At 55.5% G+C, this 23,959-nt stretch overlaps 1 protein-coding gene across 6 annotated transcripts; it reads right to left on the bottom strand.

The window, feature by feature from the left end:
• Nucleotides 1–354: 354 nt before the first annotated feature.
• On the bottom strand, nt 355–22,832 carry LOC127697390 (receptor-type tyrosine-protein phosphatase V). 6 transcript variants are annotated; one of them, XM_052200509.1, is made up of 38 exons: nt 22,487–22,832; nt 21,265–22,253; nt 20,590–21,021; nt 20,148–20,228; nt 19,586–19,662; nt 18,557–18,624; nt 18,142–18,190; nt 17,706–17,978; nt 17,251–17,520; nt 16,787–17,050; nt 15,835–16,089; nt 15,485–15,730; nt 15,075–15,350; nt 13,856–14,128; nt 12,260–12,523; nt 11,857–12,123; nt 11,276–11,557; nt 10,845–10,985; nt 10,401–10,611; nt 9,901–9,968; nt 8,349–8,475; nt 8,218–8,265; nt 6,524–6,617; nt 6,278–6,368; nt 6,094–6,170; nt 4,749–4,883; nt 4,047–4,169; nt 3,352–3,512; nt 3,084–3,219; nt 2,519–2,586; nt 2,282–2,369; nt 2,125–2,203; nt 1,949–2,025; nt 1,664–1,792; nt 1,415–1,531; nt 1,131–1,294; nt 781–916; nt 355–553 (listed from the first exon to the last, which is right to left on the bottom strand). In XM_052200509.1, exons 6-38 carry the CDS (start codon nt 18,611–18,613, stop codon nt 467–469), a joined length of 5,133 nt encoding a protein of 1,710 aa, XP_052056469.1. In that variant the 5' UTR covers nt 18,614–18,624; nt 19,586–19,662; nt 20,148–20,228; nt 20,590–21,021; nt 21,265–22,253; nt 22,487–22,832; the 3' UTR covers nt 355–466. The 6 variants fall into 6 exon arrangements, with proteins under 6 accessions (XP_052056469.1, XP_052056471.1, XP_052056468.1 ...); XM_052200511.1 differs by having other exon boundaries at nt 15,835–15,945; nt 16,021–16,089; nt 20,590–22,253; XM_052200508.1 differs by having other exon boundaries at nt 20,590–22,076.
• Nucleotides 22,833–23,959: the final 1,127 nt, after the last annotated feature.

The following is a 23,959-nucleotide window of genomic DNA, read 5'->3' on the forward strand; positions in this document are numbered from 1 at the left end:
AACAAGATGTAGACCTCTCAGATCCTTCAGCACCATGTCTGCCTGGACGCTGCCATGCTTACCACGTTGGTGATAATGGGCTAAAGCCCTGAACCTGTAAGCCAGCACCAATTACATCATGTCCTTTCTAAGAGCTGCCGTGGTCATGGTGTCTCTTCACAGCAATGGAAACCCTAACTGAGACAGGTAGAAAGGTTGATGTCTGAATACACTGGAAACACAGAGGGTTAGAGAACAGGGGACACCAGGAAAACGTCCAGGGTGTGCCAGCTTTAGGCCAACTGGCTTAGCTAGACCAAGCTCTGGCTGTCACCCCTGCCCTAGACTGAGGAATGGAGAAACAGAACACAACCATGATTTGACCACGTCTCTTTATTCCCGGACTCTGCCCTTTGACAGTGTGAGGCCCAGTGGATCTGCTCTCCTGGGGAAGCCAGGCCGGGGCAGAATTGCTGGAACATGATACCTAGCAGGGTGCGGGCCACTTCCCAGCTCGGGACAGCCTGTTCCGCAATGCACTGTTCAGACAGTTGTAGAGGTAGATATACTGCTCCTGAGGGTAGACATGGACAAGGTCCCTCACCTGCTTGCCCAAACCTGACAGAGAAAGGCTCCCAGGGCTCTCCTAACCCCTACTCCTTCTGGGCAGGGCATGGTGGTCCACAGAGCCAGCTGGTGGTGACCTGGATGGGACAATCTAACAGTCACCCATCGCTGGGACAAAACCTGCCTCTCTTTGATCCCCTTCACAGTAAGTCCCCTCCCCTCTTTGCGTCTTACCAGCGTTGGGGTCATAAAGCCACAGGCCTGTGACTGCTTCAGGGCCACACTGAAGATGTCCACTGTGCACTCGGTCCCTGCTTGCTGTAACAGCTGGTCCATAGCCAAGAAGGTCCCCAGCTGGTTTGTGCCTTTGCTGTAAGTGACCTAGAGTTAGATGTGGGACCTCTGGGGAGGGGACAGTGTCCAGGGACATGGGGAAATCAAGGTCAGTTCTAAGGACCGGGAATAGATGCTAGGCACTTGATTGGCCAACCCTACCAAATCCCTGCAAATGTACAGAGACAGAGCCCTGGAGACTACCCTTTGACCCATAGCCCAAGTTGGCATGTGGCATTTGTCGATGGCACCTGGAGTGGCTGAGCAGGGTCCCTGGCTTCTTGCTGTTGCCCTGGGAGCAGCACTGGCCCACAGCATCAAGGAAGGTCAGGAGGGTGTTAGCTGGGAGCTCACACCCAGTCTCACAGCGTGGAAACTGCAGGCACTGAACCTGCCTTTCTGTTCCACTCTCCCCCTGCAGGAAGGGCAAGATCAGCATTAGTGCTCGGGAGGGAGGGCGGGCGGCAGGGGGAAGCCAGCGTGGGATTCTGAGATCACTGCTCTCTGCCCCGAGCCCTGTGATCGCAACACCTACATGTATGACTCTGAAGAGGATACTGGGCCAGCCAGCTGTGTCGCTCTCTGCCACTCTGTGCACTGTCACCATGTCTGTGACAAGAGGCTGCGTCTCCATTGGCCAGATGTCTTGTGGCTAGACCAAAACAGGCAGGCCTCTCAGTCAGCTTCCAAAATCTCCGCCCATGCCCTGGCGGGACAGCCATGAAGTCCTCCTCTCCCTGCGCCATTCCTGGAGCCACACACCCCGTCCCTCCACTCCCCTCACCTTCTCCTTGGTATCAGGCAAGCCCAGGGAGACGAGCACGTGGGCGCCATGTTCCCACACCATTTCCCAGAGTTCCTTTGGTCCGGCCGAGCCAGTCAGTACCACGTGATCGCGACCAAACGGCCCACCCTGCAGAGCACAGCTTGTTGATTCCCGGGGATTAAGGGGTCTCCTGACCACCCATCTGCACTATAGTAGCTCCTAGGACCCAGCCCCAGCCCCCCTCCCCCGCAGGGAAGTGCAAGCAGTCAAAGAGGGAGGCCTGCAGGATCAGCATCATCTCACAGGGAAGAGCGAGGCTTCCAGCGTGGTATCAGCAGGGCTCTCCTCCACCGGGGCCAACCGCTCCTGAGAATGATGACCTGGGAGACGGTGACGAGGAGGTTGAGGTTGCCAGGGGGTAACATCTCACAGTATGCATTTGCTCCACCCCAACCAACTTCGTATCCAGTGAGACTCACAGGAGGCCATGCTGTTCTGATTATAGTCAGGAGGGGGCAGCAGAGAGCCAGTCTCGTCCTTGATGGCCTGCTTGAGGAGCTGGGAAAGAGATGGACATGGTAAGGATGGGCAGAGGGAACTGTTCCGTGGTCACTCACTCCTTGGCTCAAAGTATACCCTGTACTCCTTCAAGAAACCGGCATTGGCATTGGCTGCCCTCTTGGCACAAGCTTGTGCAAAATTCATCACGGAGATGGGGCCGGAGCTGGAGGAGGGAGGAGAGAGAAAGCACTTGGTTGTCCAGCCCCCTGCATCCTGTCCTCTCTGCTGGGTCTAGTGGCAGGGAGCTCAGAGCCTGTGGGAAGCTCAGGACACCGGTGCCCACCTGCCTGGACCTGAGGGTAACTGACTTACTCTGAGGCATCAAGGGGCCCTTCCAGAATCTTGTTCAGCAGGCAGTTGTGCAGGAAGATGTATTGACTCTGCAGAGAGAGGGCACTGACATGCTAAGTGGCCTTGGTCCAGGAGGGAAATGGTCCTGGTCCCAACCCACCAGGCAGAGGGGTGTGGCAAGCAGGACTAGATACTGAGCTGTCTACAGTGTCAGGGGCCAGTGCCTTCTCTCCTTTTACAGAAAGGCAGTCAGGGTAAGATGGTAACCGAAGCCAGGCGGTGGTGGCACACGCCTTTAATCCCAGCACTTGGGAGGCAGAGGCAGGTGGATTTCTGAGTTCGAGGCCAGCCTGATCTACAGAGTGAGTTCCAGGACAGCCAGGGCTACACAGAGAAACCCTGTTTCAATAAAACCAAATACAAAAAAAAAACAAAAAAAAAAAATCAAAAATGGTAACCTAGGTGCGAGCCTCACCCCATCATGCTCTCCCGCATGTCCCTTGAGCTTCGTGCTCTCCTGAGGCCCGCTACCCTCTTCCACTCCTTTGGGACTAAGCCGCCCAGCCCAGTGCACAGGGGCCCTCACCAGGGTCTGGATCATGAGGGGCCGGTGCAGCCGGAGTATGTACACGGTGTTGAACACGTCAGCCACCTGCTCTTCCTCCAGTTGTCGCAGCAGCCGCCAGAGAGCCACAAAGGTGCCCGTCCTGCCCACGCCCGCACTGTAGGGACGGACGGCGCGTGGAGACCAAGCGTGGGAGGGAAAGGACTCCTAGAGATCCAGAGCCCTTCCCCGGCTCGCTCATGGCCAGCCCGGGGCCCTCCGCCTCCCCTCATCCCCCGCCAGTCCTCACCTGCAGTGCACCAGGATGGGTCCCTTGCCTTGCGTGGCCTTCACCTGCTCCCGCACCAGCTCCACAAAAGCGAGCAGAGAGCCGGGAGCCTCGGGGACACTGTGGTCTGGCCAGGTAGTAAACTGTAGCTGCTTCACGTGCCTCTGCGTTTGCTCGGTACCCTGGGGAGGGTGGGGACAGCTTGTGCTCATTTTCTTAACGCCAGGGCCTCTTCCTAATCTCAGAATCCTTCCTCACCAACTCTTTAAGGGCAGAAGGACGCTCCTACTTCACAGTGCAGGACATGGCTATGTAGCCCGTACCCGTACCTGTGTCCTTGCCCCGATGTGGTTCTCTGATCTGTCTCTAGTCTCTTGGTGTCTCTCTACCTCCCAAAGAAGGCCAGGCAGGGAGGCTATTCTAGTCTCTGGCTTTTCCTGTGCTGAGAGGTCACAGCATGTGGTAGCAAGAAGGAGGTTAGAGTGACCACGGACCTTTGAGCCGAGCATAAGGTAGAAGGACCGGCTCTTTCTTTCCATGGGCGTGATCCTGGCTCAGTCTCTAGCCTTCCCTGTGCCTTTTGACCCCCTCCCCACATGCTATCCCGCCCCGGGACTGAGCGCTTATGACCATCATCAGGAAACAGACCGTGTGGAGCAGGAGGGGAGTCTCCGCTTTAGCGCCCCGCCCACCAGCCCTGTCCCCTGGGCACACACGTGCTGCAGCCGGAATTCCCTCCTGGTCCACTCATCCTCGGGCTCCTCTGCCAGGAGGTGTATGGTGATGTGACCGTGGGTGACAGGTGTGGGGTTGGCTGGCCAGTAGTGCTCACACAGGACCTGGGGGTAAGGGGGTGCTTTGTGAGGGGGGGCCTGTCATGGTGTTTCCCTACTGTATCCAGTCTCAACCACCCCACCCATAGTTTTGGCCCCTGCCATTCTAATGAAATTCTTTTCTTTGCCTCCACCCAGGCATGAGGCCATCTCTTCCAGAAGCTTCCCTCCCCTGGCTAAGCTCCAATGCCCTTACAACCCCCTTAGGGCTCTGCGTTGGCTTTGGTAGCTAGGTAGCCCTGACTTAGGAGGAGTCTGGCCTTTCCTCATTGCTTCAACAGGAGGACAACCTCTGTTTGCTCTAAGCCAGCCTTGTCCATGCATAGCACAGAGGAGGTAGCCCTGGGCTGACAGAGGAGAGCCTTCTTTGTCCCTGCACTACCTAGAGTAAGTGACCAGGAGGAACTGAATGAAGCCAGGAATTCACAAAGCCAAGGGGCTCCCCACTTTCCCCCCTTAGGTGATACTCAGAATCCCTTACCAACTCCCAGCTTGTCTATCTGCCCCAAACAGGGGAGGAGGGCACTCCTTCGAAAAGGACATGTGCCACCTGGTGGTGGTTCTGGGGAGCTGCAGGGCACTCACCCGCCCGTTCTCCATGCCCACTGTCAGCATGACCATCACGTGTACTTGCTGCTCCCACACCAGCCGCCAGAAGTCCTCTAGCGTCTTTTTGAGAGGCCCCTGGGTGGCAATGATCTCCTGTGGGTGGCTGTAGCCCTAAGGTGTGGGGTGCAGGGTAGGAGCATGTTACCAGACAGGGTCTTGGCCAGCCAGGCCCATCAAACATTCAGCAGTGGTTATGATCATGTATGACCTACAGGAACTGTGATCCCAGAGGGTGACCTGAAGGACACTGCCACCACCCATGTCCCACTTGGAAAGAGTGAGAAAAACATGCATGGAAATGCAAGACCCTGACATGCTAGAAACCGTCTATACAGCCACCTCCTCACTAACCCTGGAGACAGTGATTTACAATGTAGCCCAGGCTGTCCTCGAACTCCTAATTCTCCTGATTCAGTCTTCCAGATGCTGAAATTACAGGTGTCTACCATCATGGGCAGGTCCAGAACGATCTTCCTAAAGTCAAACATTCTCTCTCTCTCTCTCTCTCTCTCTCTCTCTCTCTCTCTCTCTCTCTCTCTGTGTGTGTGTGTGTGTGTGTGTGTGTGTGTGTGTGTGTGTGTGTTAGGTTGCCCATGGCTGCCATTACTGGCAGGTGGAATCAAAGCCCTCAGTGTGATAATCCAAGTTATCCTTCATCCAGTCCAAACCCATGCCCACCACCCAACACTGCACTCTACATTCTGCTAGACATACACAAAACTTGTACCTCCCTGTCTGGCTGTCCTCTAGAAGTTTCTGTCTGGGATGTCCTCCTCCCCATTGATTATCAAAATCCCATTCATCCTTCAAGATATCAAATCCATCCTCCTCTAAGGTCTTTTTGATTATTCAAGTGTACCAAACGTTCCCTTTCCTTCATGTGCCTGAGTCTGTCTTGTTCCTCTGACCTATCACCTGTCACACTGAAATCAATCCCTCTCCCCCTCTCCCTCTCTCTCCCCCTCTCCCTCTCTCCCTCTCCTTCCCCCTCTCCCTCTCTCTCTTCCTCTCCCCCTCTTCCTCTCCCCCTCTCCCTCTCCCTCTCTCCCTCTCCGTCTCCGTCTCTCTCTCTCTGATGCACACACACACACTTATACACAGGCTCCTTTGTGTGTGTGTGTGTGTGTGTGTGTGTGTGTGTATAGTTAAGCCAGCCTTGCCTCCTGGGAGCCCAGTATAGAACCTGGCACACAGTAGACCTCTCCCCTAAAAAGGCATGGCCAGGTGATGCTCCCAGACAACTACAATAGCTAGCACAGGACAGTGTCCTGCAAAACCCCAGCAGGAATGCTCCTCGTGCCTGCAGGCAGGCAGCTCTTACTGGGATGAAGTTGGCATTGATGTAGTCAGAATGAGGCTCTCCTGATAGCTCGGTCAGCCTGACCCTGGAGTGGTCATCTGCGGAGAGTACATGGTGTACATTTGGAAGCAGCACATGTGGCCCCTCCTTAAGGCCAAGCTCCAACCCCCTCCCGACCTCCCTCCTGCCCCCAGCATTGGCTCACAGGGTAGCACGTGTGGGTACCGGTTCTTGGTGATGTTGGCAGGGTGCTCAGCCTCTAACTTGGGCTGGTCCTTGCCCACCTCCTTCAGCTCCTATAAAGTCAAGGCAGGTGCCAGTTACAGATGCAGACCCAACTCACCCCGCAGCAGGCAGGGTAAGTGGTAGAAGTTAGGCTGGGAGGCAGGACCAGCCCAGCCCAGAGGTCCCGGTCCTCCCTCCTTGGGACACAGGATGACACAGGACTTGCCTCAAATTCCTGGAAGAAGGCCTGGTGCGCATGTGCACTCTTGGCCTCATAGCTCTGCTGGAAGGTGTGGATGGGGATGGGCCGATGGATCCGCCTGGCAGAAGAGGAAAAGAATAGACCCCAGCTTTAGGAGTGCGTGCCCCGCCCTGTCCTAGGAGACAGGTACAAAACTGGCCTGCACAATGAAGCAGCAGGGAAGGCAGGCATCAGACATGCAGATGCTGGGCTGCCCCACCCTCCCTGTGTAGAACAGAAAGTTTCTCCAGGACCCAGCAGTGCCCCCAAACCCACAGTGTGATAAAATGAAAGCGGGGAGCAGAGAGGGAGATGGGCCAGAGGCAGGAAGTCCAGATATGTGTGTGCTAGGGCATTTGGACCCAGCTGATCGTTTGTTGTTTAGGAGTTTCTTCAGTTTGGGGGATCACACCTAGGGCCTGCACACGGCAGGCAAATGTTCTAGCTCTGAACTGCAGCCCAGTCTACATGGGGTCAATTTAACAGGAAGTCAATAAGAGGAAAAGTGACCAGTCCTGATTCAATCCATTCCTCCAGACTACATATAGAATGTATTTTTATATACATACTATATAGTGTATTTTTCAACAAAATACTTTTTTTTCTGAAGTTCACAAAGTCAGAAAGCCAGTTAGCAAGGACTGAAGAAGGGGAGTGTGATATTGAATATATATACCACCCTGGCCCGGCAGGGCACCCGAGTTATAGGTGCATGTTATCCAGGATGCTGCTATGACCATGTTTTATGGGTGATATTAACAGTCAATTTCCCTGACAGACTCTGATTTTTCTTTAAATCCTATCGATCTTTTGCCTTTTTTGCCCCCTAAGACAGGGTCTCTCTGTGTAGCCCTGGATGTCCTGGAACTCAACTTGTAGAGCAGGCTGGCCTATAACCTTCAGGGATCTGCCTGCCTTGGCTTTCTTCAGGCTAGGATTTAAAAATCTTCCCAGCTTTTTTAGTGGGGAGGGCACATATAAAGCCGTGGTCACGTGACCTGGGGCCAGGCGTCACTCTCAGTCACCCTCCACCTTACGCGCTGAGGCAGTGTCTCTCAAGCGAATCTAGAGTTCGCCGTTTTGGCTGTTCTAACTAACCAACTTACTCCTCCGACTTTATCATCTCCCTCTGAGCACGGACATCACAGACGGGCTGCCGTACCCAGCAGACCTCCAGTTCTCATGCTTACATAGCAAATGTTTTACCTACTGAACCCTCTCTCCAGCCCTCTTTGGCCCTTTGAGAATAGCAGCAGTATGGGCCAAGCCAATGAGATTCTCTCTTGTGAGATGGCCTTGTCCAATCAGTGAAAAGCCTTAACACAAGCAAAACTGACTTGTCCCCCCTGAGAGGGAATCAGCCAGGAGATACCTTCAGACCCTTCTCTGGGTCTCTGGCCTGCTACCTCATTGGATTCTCAGCCCTTGATCCTATCTCTCGGAAACCCTGGACTTCTACAGTGAGTGTTTGAATAGGAGGAGAAAGAAGAATGGAAAGAGAGGAACCATGTCTGAAAAGCCTGAGAAGACATGAGGGGCTGACTAGCGGAGACTAGAGCCCACCCACCCCTTCCCCCATCTGGTGCAGCCCCGGGGAGCCTCGCACTAGCAGGCCGGGCTGTAGGGTCACACTGCTTCCGCTGCCAGTGCCGTTGGGTAGCGTGTCTCAATGCACTCACCACAGGTTGTAAGGCATCAACTCCTGGGAAAAGCCACTCTTCTCCCGCCTGTGACAGTGGAGACAGAACGGGAGGCAAGTCAGGGTTTCCCATCACACAGGGCCTCCCAGGCCCACCTGCCTCCTCCTCACCTTGGTCCCTTCAGGCGCCACCAGCACAGCAAGCATAGCACTGCACACACAATGACAACGAAGCCCGCCACAGTTCCCATCATTAGTGTCAGGGGCATGGCCACCAGAGAAATGCTGTCCTGGGGCTCTGTGGAAGGGAAGGAAACATTGACCATGGCAGCTCCACAAGTGGCCCCACAGGCCATGCCAGCCTCTCCTGGACCTGGGCCTTCAAGATCAGCAGTTCTCAACTGTGTGTCACAACCCCTTTGGGGGTCACATGTCAGATATCCCGCGTATCGGCTATTTACATTACAAGTCACAACAGCAGTAGGATTACAGTTATGAAGTAGCAATGGAATGCTATGTATGGTTGGGGGGGTCATCACAACATGAGGAACTGTGTTAAAGGGTCGCAGCCTTAGGAAGGTTGAGAACCACTGTGCTAGACAGAATGTAGTGATATCTCACCATGTTCCAAGAAGTCTCAGACACGAAACAGAATCTAGAAATATCTGTCTGGGGTTGTAGGTTGGTGAGAACAGACAGACAGACAGACAGACAGACAGCTTTCCTCCTAGTGTCTGGCCATACCCCACAGACCCTGACATCCTCAAGAGGGATGGGAATGAAGGCCTGGCCTCCTGTACCTTCAACTGTACCACAAGCTGCAGTAACCAGCAGCCACATCGGGCTCTTGAGCGCCCAGTGTGGTGACAACAATTTAAGATGGCAGCTCCACAACTGGCCCCAGTCTCAAGAATCCCAGGATGACTTCTAATTAAATGTCTGAGGGCAGCCTTGAACTTCTGATTCCTCAGCCTCTACCTTTCAGATGCTGGGGAGACCGGTGGTGTAGTCCACAGTACCGGTCTAGTGAGTGCTAGGGGTCCAACCCAGGGCTTGGTGCATGCTAGGCAAACCCCAGGCTCTCAAACACTTCCTGATTCTGAAACATTAACTTACTTTTAACTATTCTCCTTTAAATAAAACAGTTACTAAAAGTAACTGCTACTTCTTTCTGTTGCCTTTCTTTCCTGTTGTTTGTTGAGACAGGGTCTCACTATAAAGCCCTGGCTGGATTGGAATAGGCAGGCCAAAGTAGGCTTGGAGATTCTCCTGCTTCTGTCTTCTCAGGGAATGGGGGTGATGGGATTAAAGGCATATGTCACCATGCCCTATTTCTTTTTAGTTTCCAATGTACCTACTAGGAAATTCTAATTTATATATCCTGTTTGACTCCCTTGGAGTGTCCCCTAGGGTTCCTTCTAGACTGAGCTGTTCTTGAATGAAAGGGGTTTGGGAGTGGCCAGTTACAGGGAGTGTGCAGGAAGGTTCCGGGGCTATACACCGTAGCAGCCTCTTCAGAGCCTCTGCCTCTCCCACACTTGCTCCAAACCCCACCCCAGGTCTGAAGTCCAGTGCATAGCAGTGATGCTCTGGTCCCCACACTGCCAAGCAGCACGTGATTCCCGGGAGCTGAGCTCGGTCTCTCCCACCACCTCCCAAGAGGGATATCAGCCCTTCTCCCTCTCCAGTGCCTGGCCGGAACCCAGCCAGGTGCCCGGCCTACCTGAGAAGGCTGAGAAGGCCAGGATGGTCTCCGGAGGGCTGAGCCTACTAAAGGCTGCAACGCTGAACCTGGGGAAAGGAGCAGGGCTTTATACCGGGAAGGAGACCCTTGCCAAGAAGCAGCAATGGCTACCTCAGCTAGTTAGTTTCCATCCTGTCGTTTTTAGAGGTTGGACAGCCTGCCCCTTATCATCCTACACAGACCACCTCTGCCTTCTCTTCTTTTTCTCTGGCTTGTTCTGGGAGCAAGAACCGATTCTAGATATAGGGAACCAGAAAGCCTTGGATTTTTCCTGAAAGTCCCCGAAAGAATTCACCTCCTAGCTCTTTTTAACAAAAGAACTATGTATCAGGTGGGTGCCCCCTCCCCCACCCCGCACTGATGCCAGGAAGAGATCCAAATGGAGCCTTGTGGACTGGTACTTGCGTTCGGTTAGGAGTCTGCCCCTGTCTATTGTCCAGAGTTTAGAGGAACTGCCCTCCCTAGGCCTTAGCCCTCACCTATACTGGAAGCCTGGCTTGAGATGCCCATTGCATATCTCCTGGCTGTTGTGACAGTCCTCCGTACCCACAGGTACTGTCCAGGACCTTGGCCCAGCCCAAGGCTCTGGGTAGAAGGGGTTCGGGAACAGGAGAGCCAGGTAGGAGTCCTGTCCTCTATAGTAGTGGTCATGCCACGTGAGGTTGATGGCCTCCCGGGAAGGCTGGGCCACTGAAGAAGAATGGGAGCGAGACAAGGCAGGATGAGCCATGGGCCAGGAGGCCCCCTCCTTCTCTGACAGCACCCCCACTCACAATCCAACACCCGCCTTATCCTCAATAGCAGCCAAGCCCTTTCCTGGCCCTGGTTTTGGCTTTTCACGCAGTCTCCGTCCCTAGACCGTCCTCACCCACCTGTGCCTGTGCACCCACGCTCTCCCCAACCCTTCCAAGCCCAGAACTTACGTGTCATGTTGATGGTGGCAATTATGCCATACCACTGGATCTGCCCGTCATCTTTACCAAACATGCCACGCGTGACTGTCACACCCATCCCGGTCCCCAGCTCCACCTGGGGGGCCTCAGCCAGCTCTGGGGGGTGCCAAACTAGGGGAAAGAAGACAAAGGCTTCCACCCAGCACTAATGATCAGCCTTCAGGGCACACCAGCACTCTCTAACACCTGGCGACAAATGGCTCGTGAACAATTAAATAAGGCCTGGGAGGGTTCTTGGGTTAAGGAATCAGATGCTCCAAAATATAAGACAGGGGTCAGAGGAAGGGGGCCAGGTCTGGGGGCCAGGAGAGCCCCAGGCAGCCAGGCTCAGTAGAGGGACTGCAGCAGCGGACAGAGGTGGCAGGAGTCTAGTAGAACAGAAAATGGCGGTAAGTACCTACCCTCAGCAGAAGTAGTGCACACCAGGGTAACGGCCCGGCTCCACTGGCTATTCCTGCCCAGCACGGTGAGGCTAAGGCGGTAAGACGTGGTAGGCATCAATTCATGGAGCAGGAGAGCATCCCCCGAGGTGTTGACCTGGGAGACAAGATGAGTGCTCCCTCCCGGCACCAGCTGCTCTACCACCACCAGACAGACATCCACATCTCCAGCAGGCATCGTCCAGTTCAGGGCCAGGGACGTGGCCTCGGGTTGACAGAGCACATCTTCCACAGGGCCAGGCTCTGAGGAAGCAGAATGCTCAGGTTGTCAGGTATCAGTGTCCGGTGAGGGTCGAGGATTATCAAAACCAGAGGACACTAAGGGCTGACATGTATGCCCCTGGAAGGGACAGCAGCGTCATGGAGAGACGACTTGTCTTTGGGGCCCATGTGAAGAGGCATAAACTGGGACAGGGGCGCGCAAGGCATCTGCCTGTGAGGAGCGGGTGATTTAGAGCAGAAGATCAAGCTTCTTGGGCATACCACCCTCCCTGGAGACATCTACAGGTCTTAAGAGAACCTAAGAGAGATGAGGAACGCACCCACAGATAGCACCACAGAGTGGGTAGCGGCCTGCAGCGGCCCCGCCCGACACTTCACAGACATGGAGACAGTATGGCCTGGTATAAGATCCCTTAGCATGAGGAGCTCTTGGCCTAGCGGCAGCGGCCGCTCCCATGAGAGGTGTCCAGCATCTGAGAGTTGGGCATGGCATGTCCCTTGCCCCAAGGGACCACTGGGCCAGGCCAGGTGAACCACAGCACTGCCTGACTGCATCGACACAAGCAGCTCATTGGGTGTGAGTGGGTCTGTGGAGAGAAGGCAGAGGTGAGCCAGGCGCCTGGGGCTAGTCCTGAGCTGAGAAATGGGATCGAGTGGAGCCAATGTGCCTCCTCCCCCCCACCCCCCCCGCCCCCCCCCCCATGCCTTTCACGCCCCACTCACAGGTCCAAGAAGAAACATTGGCTGCTGCCGTGTGAAGGGGCCCAGCCCAGGAGGTGACTTCCACCTTGAACTTAGTGCCAGGAGTCAAACCCAGAAAGCTTGTGCTGTCTGCCTTGGGCCCTGTGATGCTGGTGGCTGTCCGGGCACTCTCCTGGTACAGGGTCACTTGGTAGCTGCTCCGGCCCCCAGGAGCGTGGACCCAAGATACTTGGAGCTGGGTGGGGGCCTCGCTGGTCACCTTTACCAACGTAGGAGCTGAGGGGGCTGCAGAGAGAGCAAGTGGGGGAGCACAGATAGAGAGATAGTAACCTAAACCAAGTGCCTACCACCACCAGGTTGTCCCTATTCCCTCCATCCTCGCCCCAGAGCCTAGGAGCTCGGTGTAGATCAGGGCAGCAGGGGAACCTCTAACTAGACTCTGAAACAGATCTACCACATATGCTAAGCAACAGAGAGTCTCAAAGTTGCTCATTCACTCTAACCCTGCTACCTCCCACTGGGAATCAAAGCTAAACTTAGCAGCCCAGGAATGACGGATGGATAGACAGTCCTTCCTAGAACCTTCAGCCAAGGAGGTCAGAGGGTGGTTATCTGGAGTCTACCCACAGCTTCATCCACCTTCAAAGCCTGGGATGTGGAGTCATACGATCTTGGCCTAGTCACACCGTAACAGACCACTTTACAGATAAGGAAACTGAGGCTCTCAGAAACAAGCCACAGCTAGAAGCCTGGTTTCCTGGCTTCCAGGCCAGGCTTCTAACTTATTCCCCCAGGTGTCTGAAGTCCTAAAGTCCTTGGCAGGGGTGGGGTTTTGGGGGAAGTCTAAAGGACAGTGATAGTGCCCCAGGGGAGAGAAAGAAGCCAAAAGTGGGGACACGGGCAGACATGGAGAGTCCCCATGTCAGAGAAGGTTGTGCTGGGGACAGGAACTCCTATTTGTCCCCAAGAGTTCTGAACAAGCCCAAGACATCAGGTTGGTGTGAAAGGGGGAACTCCAAACCCAGCTCTGCAGGCCCTGGGGGCTTTGTGGGGTGCTCACCATATACTCTGTACCTCTGTATTTCTATGTCCCGCCCCCACGCTGCTATGCAAATTGAGGTTAGCTGTACCAGAGAAACTACTCTGTTCATACTATCTGAACAAAAATCCCACCTTTCCTTGTAAGGCTAAGGAGACTAGAAAAGGTTACCTTCTCTCTTTGTGCCTCAGTTCCCTTGGCTAAGAATCGAGGTAACCACAGTGCCAAATTCCTAAACTGGTTACAGTAGATACACAAGAGAACATGGGTAGGACAATATGCAAGGAGCCCAGTGAGTACACTACTGTTATCAATGAGTCACACCCAAGACAGTCTTAGAGGGGACATCCTAAGAACGGGGTGGCATCCCAAGAACAGGGTGGCACCGTGCAAGGGCACAAACATAGGAGTCCGTAGAGGGGCCTGTGAGAAGTTTCCTGGTGCCTCAGGACCAGGAGGCAGACCCCACAGAGGCCAAGGCCACATGAGGCAGACCCCACAGACAGCCTAGCTGCCTACCCACAGTCTCAGAGTCCCTGAGAGGCTGGGAAAGGAGATTGTGGTAGAGCAGCACTCACGTGTCCAGCCTGTGGCGTTGACACGACTGCTTTCCTCGGACCCCCACAAGGTAGACAGCTGGACCTGGAACTCACAGCCTGCAGCCAGCTGGGCCCAGGAGAAGTTCTGGGCCTCTTGGGAGAGGATCTCCTCACTTTCCAGTGTCAGGGGCCTCAGCCTGTAAAGCCGTAACTGAAAGGCACCCCTGCCACCCGGTGGGTGACACCAGGAAGCCCTCAGTGCTGCAGGCTGGCGGGCAAAGCCCAGGCTCACGTTGGTGGGAGGAGCGGGGCCTTTGAGGACAGGAAGAGAGAGATTCAGGACAATGTGAAGTGGCCTTCCATACTCCCCAAGTTCCAACTTCTGAAAAGCTCTAAGCTCGCTATTTTGCCTGCCCAGGAAAACCTCTTGCAGAAATGGGGCCTGATGCCTGCCCCTTGCCCCTTGCCCCTTGCCCCTTGCCCCTTGCCCCTTCCTTGCCCCTTGCCCCTTGCCCTATGCCTGCCTCCTACCTTGAGGTATATCAGCTCCCTAAGCACATGTCTGGTTTTCTTCTCTTGTTTCCAGTAGGGCCCCGCTCAGTGGCTGCTCCCTCGCCCTTCAGGACCCCACTCTCCACCATTCACTGATGGGTGTGGCATGGTGTCTGTCAAATGCCTCTAGACTGTGGGCTCTCGGCAAGCTCAGGCCCTCCACCCATCCTGTCTAGCCCCACAGGTTTCTTTTTCAGCTCATCCCCATTCCTTCTCGGGGAACCCTGCTCAGACTCCCCAAGCAGGCGTCTGACTGTGAGTCTGAAAAGATCTGGTCAAGGCACAATAAAATTCCTGATAGTCAGCCCTTCTAAAGTATAAGAAAATAGTTACTACATCATGCAAAGTCCTACTAATCTATATTTGTTATAATATCATGTGTAAAATATTACATCATCAGCATATGAACCATTTTTAGTCTTCTTTTCTGGACTTGTTCATAATCTTTAGCCTTAGCACCTAGCCCCATTACTAAAACAAGGAGAGGCGCTAACTAGATACTTGTAAGAAGGAGGAATAGAGGGGCAGAGGGATGCATGGATGGGTGGACGGGTAAAAGGCGTTCAGATGGGTAGGCATGGCTAGCCAACCACGTGACCAGAGGGAGAAGGTTCTTGATTCTATTTTCATTCACACCACAGAGAAGAGGACACAAGGCCACATGTCCAGTTCTGGGTGGCCTCCCGAGGGCAGGCCAGGAACTCACGGGTGCAGCTGTGAATCTTCCGGGAGTCAGAGCTGTGGTTCCCAGCCCAGGCCCATGCTGACACAGTGTAGCAGGATCCAGGTACCAGAGATTTCAGAGTCAGGCTCGAAACGTCAGGGCCCAAGTCAACAAGGTTGCCAGGTGACCTCTGGCTACCGTCCTGATGCCAGGTGACCTTATAACCTTCTAGCTGCCCTGGCGCTGGAGCCCAAGCAATTGTCAGGTCAGACGGGCTGTTCCGGCTGATGATCTCCAGAGACTGCGGTGGCAGGGGACCTGAAAAGGGCGTGGTTTGGCAGGGGGCCATGTTGTAGACCTATAATGCCTTCTGCCCAGCTCTCCTGAATCCCTCCTTCCCTCTATCTTCCCTCCAGAGCCAGGCCCAAAAGGATTCACATGCTGGCACTCACTCGTGTAGCCTGTGATGCTCTGAGTAATATCTCCCACAGATGAGGCGATGTCCACCCTGTAGTGGGCTCCAGGTACCAAGCCACAGAAGGTGACATGAGTGGCACCAGAGGGGACAGAGATGTTCCCTAGGAGGCCTGGGGCATCAGCAGAATAGAGCAGCGCCCATCTCCCAGGCTGCCTGGTAGCTTCCAGTCCGTCCAGCCACAGCCTGGCGCCAGGGACCTCCCTGGGAAGTGTGGCAGATTCTGGAAGAATCAGCAGTGTCCCCAGAAGGTGAGAACCCCGGCCCCCATGGCTGCAGATTCCCTATGCAAGCTCCCAGCCTGAACCCTGTTCCAGTCAGACTCACCAGCTAGCCAGATACTGCCCTCCACCAGGGCATCATAAGGTCCAGCTAGAACCTTCAGCCACAAGGTATAGTGTCCTGGAGGCAGGGGCCCTGGGAAGACAGCATTGCACTCTTCAGGGCCCAGGGTAAGCGTACTCTCCACTGGCCCACTTAACTTCATTACATAGCCATCCCTGGCTCCCAGACCTGCCTTCCAGTTTGCCCAGAGCTCATTCCGTAAGGGGGTCAACACCAGGTCAGATGGGTAAGAGGGATCTGAGGAGACAGGGGTCAATACAATGAGTAAGAAAACTCATTCTGTGCTCTAACCACTACACATACCTGCCGGCCTCTTATTTGGGTATTACCAGCTTCACTCTTCATTCTCCAAATGAATGCCAAGACCTGTCAGCTACCAACCAGCCATGGGCAACGCAACCAGAACAGAAACAAGGGTACCTCGAGTGCTCATACCTGTGCCTGCCAGCATGGCCCGGAGGATTCTACCCACAGTATCTCCCACAACACTGACCCTAACTAAAACCCAGAGCAGGTAACCAACGTGCCCAGAGACACACACACAGTCAACAGGTAGCAGAAACTGTTAACCATCACACAACTCTTTCTCATGGTGAAAACACGGTGTCACATTGGCTGAGACAGGCATGCAGTCTAGGTTCAGAGTTAGCCACATTTACATGTAGTCTGATTTGTACTCTCTGTGCCTAGAGCAATATAGGACAGTGAGACCTTTCTCGGGCTCTTTGGGGATTCAACAAAACCATACCCAGGAAGTGGCAGGCTCAGAGCCTACCTGGAGAGAGTTTAATTGATCATAACCACTACCATCCCTTCAGGTCCATCACCAGCCAACCAGAGAGCCACACCATTCCAGGCCTTGGGGGAAACCCTGCTCTTCACCACTTGGCCAGAGGAGAGTGGAACAGCCTCTGTGTCTCCTCTAGGCACTCACAGGTCCACTCAGTGGCATTGGGTCCCCAAATCTGGTGGGGCCCAGCAGCAACACAAATCTTCAGCTCATAAGGTGTACCCGGAGACAGGTGAAGAAAGGTGTGGCTTGAGACCCCTTGTTTGACCACTGCAGTCAGGTTGGTGCCCCCTAGGAGGTCTGTGAGCATCAGGTGAAACCAGGTGGCCCCTTTAGAGCTGTTCCAGAAGGCTTCCAGGCTGCTGGTACCCAAGGCACGTAGTGCTAGGTGATCAGGAGGTACAGGCTCTGCAGGAAGCAGAGAGAGAGAGCAGAGCCAAGCTTGAGGAAGGACTCTGGAGCAAGATGCTCACACCAGTTTTAGCATGAGGGATCCCAGACACCTAGCCACACTGGAACACATTGCCTACAAGGTTCCAGACTCAGCATCGCTCTCACATCCCCCAGTCTAGCTGCTACCTGGGTCCCTGGCCAGCTACCCACCTTACCTGTCCATTGGAGGATGCTGGTCTTCGCATGGAGACTGCCGGCCCAGGTGACAACCTCTAAGACATACTGACTACCTGGGAAGAGGTCGCCAAAATTGTAAGACAGGGTGTCGGGGGACACAGAGACATTACATGCCAGAGTTTGTGATTCCAGGTGGTAGAGGAGAAGTTGGTAGCTGTCTTGATTCCCCAGGGCACTGCTCCACGAGGCTTCCAGGCTGGCTGGGCTCCCAGCGCTGTGCAGCTGCAGTCCACGGACCACTGTCGGGGCTGTGCCAAAGGGCAAGAGAAGCACCAAAGTCTATACGATGAAGGGTTCGCCATCCTAGGAGTTGTCTCTTTTGGTTTCTCTGAGTCCCCTACTAGTCCTCTAGAGCAGCTGTCACCTCCTGCCCCAACCCCAAGTAAGACCACACACACACACACACACACACCTCAGCCTGACGGCTTCATACCAGTTTGGGCACTGAGGGTAAGTGTGACATTCTGCCAGCAGGGTCTTAGGACGGTCAGTTCCAGCTGGTAGCGACTCCCTGGCACCAGGCCATGGAACTCAAAGCTGGACTCATTTGTGTGTGCCTGGAGCTGCTGCCCTTCCGGAGAACCCGAGGCGTTCACACTCCTGAGGCAGAGGGTATAGTCAAATCCACCCGGCTCTGTGGCTACCCAGCTCAGAAACAGACTGCTAGGCTCTCCGTGGCTGCTGATGTTTACACGCAGGGGTGGACCTGGGGAGAGGGATGGACACAGTTCATTTACCTCCTGCCCTGAAAAAGGAGGACAAGCCAAGGGGGGGGGGGGGAGACAGGCAGAGTCTGGTAGAGAAATGAGCCCTGTGACCCACCTACTGCCCACATCCAGAGCCCTCTCCCTCTCTCTAAAGACACCTACCTCCACCCTCCCTGTCTGGGCTCCCTTCCAAGGATGAGCACGCATCTTCCTGAGGAGAGGAGAGGAATGGAGGAAGCAGATGTGCAGAGGCCTCTGGAGCACAGGCCTCTGGGAAAGCCCGCGGAGAGAGGATCCAGACCAGAGAGAAGATTCCCCGTGTGTCTGACTCCCACACACTGACTGCCACACACTACTGAAGAGGCATGGAAGCAGGCCACTGCACAGCCAGCAGCCAGCAGCCTGGAAGGCTGGAACAATCCGTCCTCCCGGCTTCTGTGCTGGCCTGGGAGGGAAGGGAGCGGTTTCCCTCTTCCATAATGAAGACCAGCTGTGGAGCCCCAGAGAGAGGTGGGGAGCCTAGACATGCCCCAGAGAACAGCCCCACCCGCCCCGCCCCACCCCATGCCCACCTTACCTCAGCCAAAAAGCCCTGGAGCCAGAGAAGGGCAGCTAACAGAATCAGGGGTCTCATCCTGATAAAGTCTGCAGAGGCAAAACCGGAAGGCACGAACTAGGCCCCCTCGCTCTCCCCTTGCCCTGGTGGCTGGCAGGCAGGCAAGGGTGGGAGGGGAGGACTTGCAGATAGGCAGCAGAGCCTGACCCCAACCCAGCCTGGTCTGGGAAAGGCTGTGAGGTGCAAGAGAAGCAGCATCTGGCCCTAAGGGAGCTGCACCTCTGAGGAGGTCCGCAAGCCCACCTTCCTCTGCTTCCCTCACGGCCACTGGCTGTCAGCAGTCAGCTCTCCAGAAGGAAAAACTTCCCTGTGCTCTTGGGGAAGACTTGCAGGGGCCTTGTCAATAAATACACAGAGCAGACGTGCCTGATTCCCTGACACTGTCTCTAGAATAGGCCTTGGTAGCCACTGGTCCCTTCCCCTGGGCCTTCCTAACAGATAGTATTGGTTTTTCCAGGGGTGCGGTTTCAAGGCAGGCATGAGGGAGGGGGGCATCCTGAATACATGAGGCGGGTGAGCCAGCTGTGTGTCGCCCCTTTTGCCTATCCTGCTCCAGGAGTCACCGGCACAGAAGAAGCACATCGTGTGGGCATAGAGCTTGCCTGGCCCCTGGAACCCATCTCTCACATCTCACTGCTCAGATGAGGAAGCTGACATCCAAAAGGTCCAGCCTGGGGTCCACACACACATGGGTGAATGTGAGGAAAGAAGCTGGACTTAAACCCGGGACTTCCCACTCCATCAAGCAGAGAAGGCAAAAGGCGGTCCCATGCCCAGTTCAAGTCCTCTGTGCTTGGAAGCTTCTCCCAGTGATTGGCATCCCTGGGGTTTTCTCCCCTCTCCTTGCTGTTTCTACTTCAGTCAGCAGGACCTGCCTGGCTCCCCTGCCCTCTCCTAGCCCTTAGACACCGCAGAGACCCAGCTGATGCCTGGCTGGCAGCACCAGAGCCCAGGCTGTGCCGCTGTACCCACCCACAGCCAGCTGCTCACCTGGTGTAGCTCACCCAGGTGCTCCTGTGCCAGCTCAGCCGTGGGAAGGGAAGGAGCAGAGTCAAAGGCTCTGAGCCCTGGGAAGGAAGCCCAGAACTCAGCAAGCTGGGGGGGGGGGGGGCTGTGCAGACAGACAGAGAGTTGCAGACTCTGCACACCAAGGCAGACTAGCCTGCTTCAGCAAGTAGCTCAGGCCTCCATCAGAACCGAGCTCTGCCTGGCCTCCACCCTCTGCCCAGCACCAGGGGCTGCTGCCCGCCCCACCCCCCACCACAGCTCCATCTAGCCCCAAACCTCAGAGCCGCCCACCGGCCTGGATGAGGTCCTGGAAACTTAGCACTGCAGACTCATCAAATTTTCCAGGCTGTGTGCATGTACAAGTGCATGTGTGAGAGTGTGTGTGTGCGCACACACACACTCTCACACACACACACACACGACACTTCTGGAAGAGGCAGGGAGTGGGGCTAGCAACCAGAGAAAGTGGGGTAGTGGGGTGGGGGTTCTCAGGCCTCAGTCTGGCGGAGATGTAGGGGAGAGGTAGTAACCTGGTAAACCCCACCTGGGGACACTTCACTCTGTTTCTTGTAGCAGAGTCTCTGTGAGCAGCCAGGATGTCTCTGTGAGCATCTTACTTCAGAATCTGCATAGAGGAGACACACAGTACATGGGGGAGGGAGTCCAGGGGGGTAAAGGATCGGGATCCCGAAGTCGCTAAGAGAGAGGCCTGTGGGGACAGAAGATGTTTCATGGCTAGCCCTATGGACCCAGCCTTGGGGAGGCTTTAGGCCTTGGAAGACCCTGCTACCAGCTTTACCCTGTTCGAGCAGCCTTGAGGATGAGAGATGGGCTCAGAAGAGGGTAAGAAAGCAGCCCCTCCTCGACCCCTACGCCCAGGACAAGATTCTCTCGATTCAGCAAAAATGTGTTCCCCCCCCCCGAAGCCACCCCCACAGACAAACCCACATCCTCTGCCTAGAAAACCCCAAGGTCTTGAGGCCTACCATCTCAGTGTGGAGTGAGCTGACCGGGAGGCCGGGAAGGCGAGGAAAGAGAGGGCCGGTCCTGGCATCCCAACTTCCAAGTGCGAACTAGTCTGGCCCTCCCGGCAGGCAGCTGTTGGAGGCTGCTCTTCCAGCTCCTCCTCTGCGCTCCCACAGCCTGAAGCCAGGCCTTGGGCATCCCCCACACTAGAAGAAGATAATTACCAGGCAGAAGAGAACAAGTCGCCCCCTCTTCCTCCCACAAGCTGGGGAAGGTCACCAGGAAAGGGAGAAGGTCCAGCTTCTCCTGAGCAGGCTGAGAGAGCTCATCAAGGGGCTGGAGGGGGCAGCCAACCATGTGCATAAGCCAGCATCGATGACAGCACAGTGGGAAGGGCATAAAGGCTCCTGGGGGGAAGGGCCATCATGGGACAGGTATCCATCCCTCTGGTCCTGGATGTGGGAGAGACAGAGGGAGTCTCCTTCAGCTTGAAGTCTGTACCAGGGCACTGAGCTCAGCATTAGGTATAGATAGAGTGTGGCTATTTCCTGGCACTCTAGGAAAGCTAACCATGGTTCCTGCTGAACTGGCTGAGCCAGTAGTCCTCCCCATCAGGGATGAGGGTTATGGGAAAGTCCTAACACCTGCAGGCGCCAAAAAGGTAGCAGGAGGAAAACTGGGTCAGGAAGGAGCACCTGGGACAGTCGTGATGGAGGCACAGCCTGGGGCATGCTGGGGTGCCTCAGCCTTCACGCCATGACTTCACTACCCCACTCCCGCTGCCTCCTTGGGTGTCTTCCTGACTCCTCCTTGGTGAGCTCTGTCTCCCCCACACTACCAAGGACGAGCTCGGGCTTGCAGGGATGGGAACGAAGAGCTCCCTCAGTGTTTGCCACCTCCCATCCCGGGGCTCCTGTCCTCTCTGGATCCACCCAGAGCATCCTAGAATGTTACCGGGGGACAGCTTTAGCCTCTTGGGACTGGCAGCTCCCTGGTTCCCCAAGAGCTGCAGGGCACAAGGACTCCTGGGAACTCCGGGAGCACCAGATACAGGAGTTGTGGCTCATGGCCCCCGGGATGGAAATGATGAGAAGAAGGCAGGAAGGGAGAAATCTTGTGCTAGCCATAGGACCATAGGTGAGACTCCATGTGCGGAAGACCTCGCCCTGCCGGGGCTCCTCTCCACCTCTGGCCAGGGTCTAGACACGGCCACTAGTCTCTCCTGGTCTGAAATGAGGAACTGCCCTTGCCAGGCTGCTGAGAGTATCTCTAGAATCTCTCGCCTGCCGGAGTGGAACTTTCCAAAAAAGATGATGGCTGGCTGGAAAAAGGAAGGGGAGGAAGGAAGAGACAGACAGGCAGACAGACAGACAGACAGACAGACAGGCTCAGCCTCCCTTCCACTTCCACCACCAGGTGGGGCTCCCTAGCTCTCAGACTTGTCCTGTCTGTGATTCCAAGCGCTGGGGCTGTGGACAAAGTACTTCACGGGGCTTGTTCCGGCTTCCTGACAAGAAGGAAGGAAGGGAGGAAGCTGTTGGAGAATCTGAGACTGGACGGTCGGGCGCTTGGCCCAGGTCACGTGACCACTAAGCATCTGCTTGCTTGGGCGTTAGGCAGGTCCTTCTGGCTTCTTAGTAGAACTTTACATTCTCTAAAGCTGAAGGTCCTGGAACCTAATTCCCTATCAGAAAGACAAGTCAGCGACGAGAGAGAGATGCCTCCCACCCTCACCCCATCCCTCCCCCTCCCCCCCTGCTCGCCCAGGAATGGAAAGGTTCTGCAGAACAGATAACAAGTAAGAAGTAAGACACCACCCAGAGACGTGAAGAGAGCCTCAGGGTCTTGTTTCGTGCCTAGATTGACCCTCGCCCCACCAACTGCCTTCCCCATCTCCCAGACTCCTTTGCTCTTTACCCAAGAACCCATCTTCCAACTTCTGGAACCCCGACTGGGCCCTCACTGTGAGGACCAAGAGGTGTGCTCATGGCCAGCAGGCTAAAACTGTGAACTGAGGGCACTGAGTAGACCTGAGGGGGAGGGAGAGGCCTACTTCCTTCTCCCCGCCCCTGTGGTATCCTCACTTCCTTTTCTGGATCACAATCAACAGCTGGCCCAGGGCGGGCGGCCCTCTTTCCCTTCAGCTCCCACTCCCTCCACCATCTGCAGCACAAACACTGCTGTGGGGAGGTCAAGGCAGGGCCCAGCCTCCCGTCCCTGTGCCCAGTGTGCAGGGATCCCCAGGCTCCTGTTTCTATCACCTCAGCACCAAGGCCCACCACTTCCCAGCTCCACTGAGCTTCCTCCTCAAGAAATCCCACCTATACCTCACAGGAGAGCAGGCTACAGTGAGGAGGGAGCCAGAATCAACCAGCCATGGAGTCCCTCTCTCTGACTGACAGCCAAGAACAAAGACAAGTGCCCCAAGCCCTCTGACTTCAAAGGCTCATCCTGGCCCTCCCCTCCTCCCTGAGGGCCAGAGGAAGGGCAGGCCCCCCACCCCCCTCAGGTGCCACCCCTGTGCTTACTGCACAGCAGTTCTTTTTCTGTGTCACCACTTGACAGTTGAATCGGAGAAGTGGGAGGAAGAGGATGTGGAATTCAGGCGCTGGGGCCCAGGAAAGCTTTAGGGAACGTTGCAGAGTGAAGGAGTCTTGCAAGCAAGCAAGAACCACGAACTAGTTGGGCTGAGAGCCAGCGAGGGGCCTACCACAGCCAGGCAGGGGTGGGGAGCCTGCGGAGTCTTAGCCTCAGGGACTGCTCCCTCCTCACACTCCAAGCATCCAAGTGGCCCTGGTGGAGAGGGCATGAGAAGTCTGGTGTGAGGGCCACAGCCTTCCACCATCTGTAAGTCTTCAGAGGAGATACAGGGTTCTAAGACACCCCAGAGAGGTAGTCTGAGGGGCTGCTATGGAAGCCACCCCAGCGTGTTCTCCAGTTTAGCTCTGATATTTGTTTTCTAGTGACTAGCCTATGCCTGCAGGCTGTGGGGCTGGGGAACCTGGAAAGGACCTTTCCTGCCTGGCTGGGCCTCCCTCTCCTTCCTGTACAGAGCAGGGACCCCTGCCTCCTCTCCCTCCACCCCCACCCCACCTCTGTGACATATCTGCTCTATTTGGGGGTCCTGGTTTGGCCATGAATTCCCAAGCTTTGAAGCAACGAGGGCTGACAGGGGCAGAAGCCGAGAAGTGGAAATAAGTCTCCAGCCAAGGTCACAACCAGAAGAGCAACAGAAGGTTCTCCATGGCTATCAAGGAGGGGGAGGGGGTGGGGTGAACACATGACTAGGAGCCGAAGAGGAGGAGGCCTGAGGTGGTCAGGGAAGGCCTCATCTCATCCCTTGCTCGTTCCCAGAGCCTTGGCACCCAGCGAGAGTGGCAGAACAGCGCC

The sequence above is a fragment of the Apodemus sylvaticus genome, chromosome 12 (genome assembly GCF_947179515.1).
Source record: "Apodemus sylvaticus chromosome 12, mApoSyl1.1, whole genome shotgun sequence".
NCBI lineage: Eukaryota > Metazoa > Chordata > Mammalia > Rodentia > Muridae > Apodemus > Apodemus sylvaticus.

Excerpts from the sequence above, each read along its gene's own strand:
- LOC127697390 (XM_052200508.1), bottom strand. The coding sequence starts at position 18,613 with ATGAGACCCCTGATTCTGTTAGCTGCCCTTCTCTGGCTCCAGGGCTTT. Across the intron at positions 2,370-2,518 it reads GGGCCCCTTGATGCCTCAGA|CTCCGGCCCCATCTCCGTGA; the intron begins GTAAGTCAGTTA and ends TCCCTCCTCCAG. Across the intron at positions 554-780 it reads GCTTTATGACCCCAACGCTG|GAGCAGTATATCTACCTCTA; the intron begins GTAAGACGCAAA and ends GTCTACCCTCAG.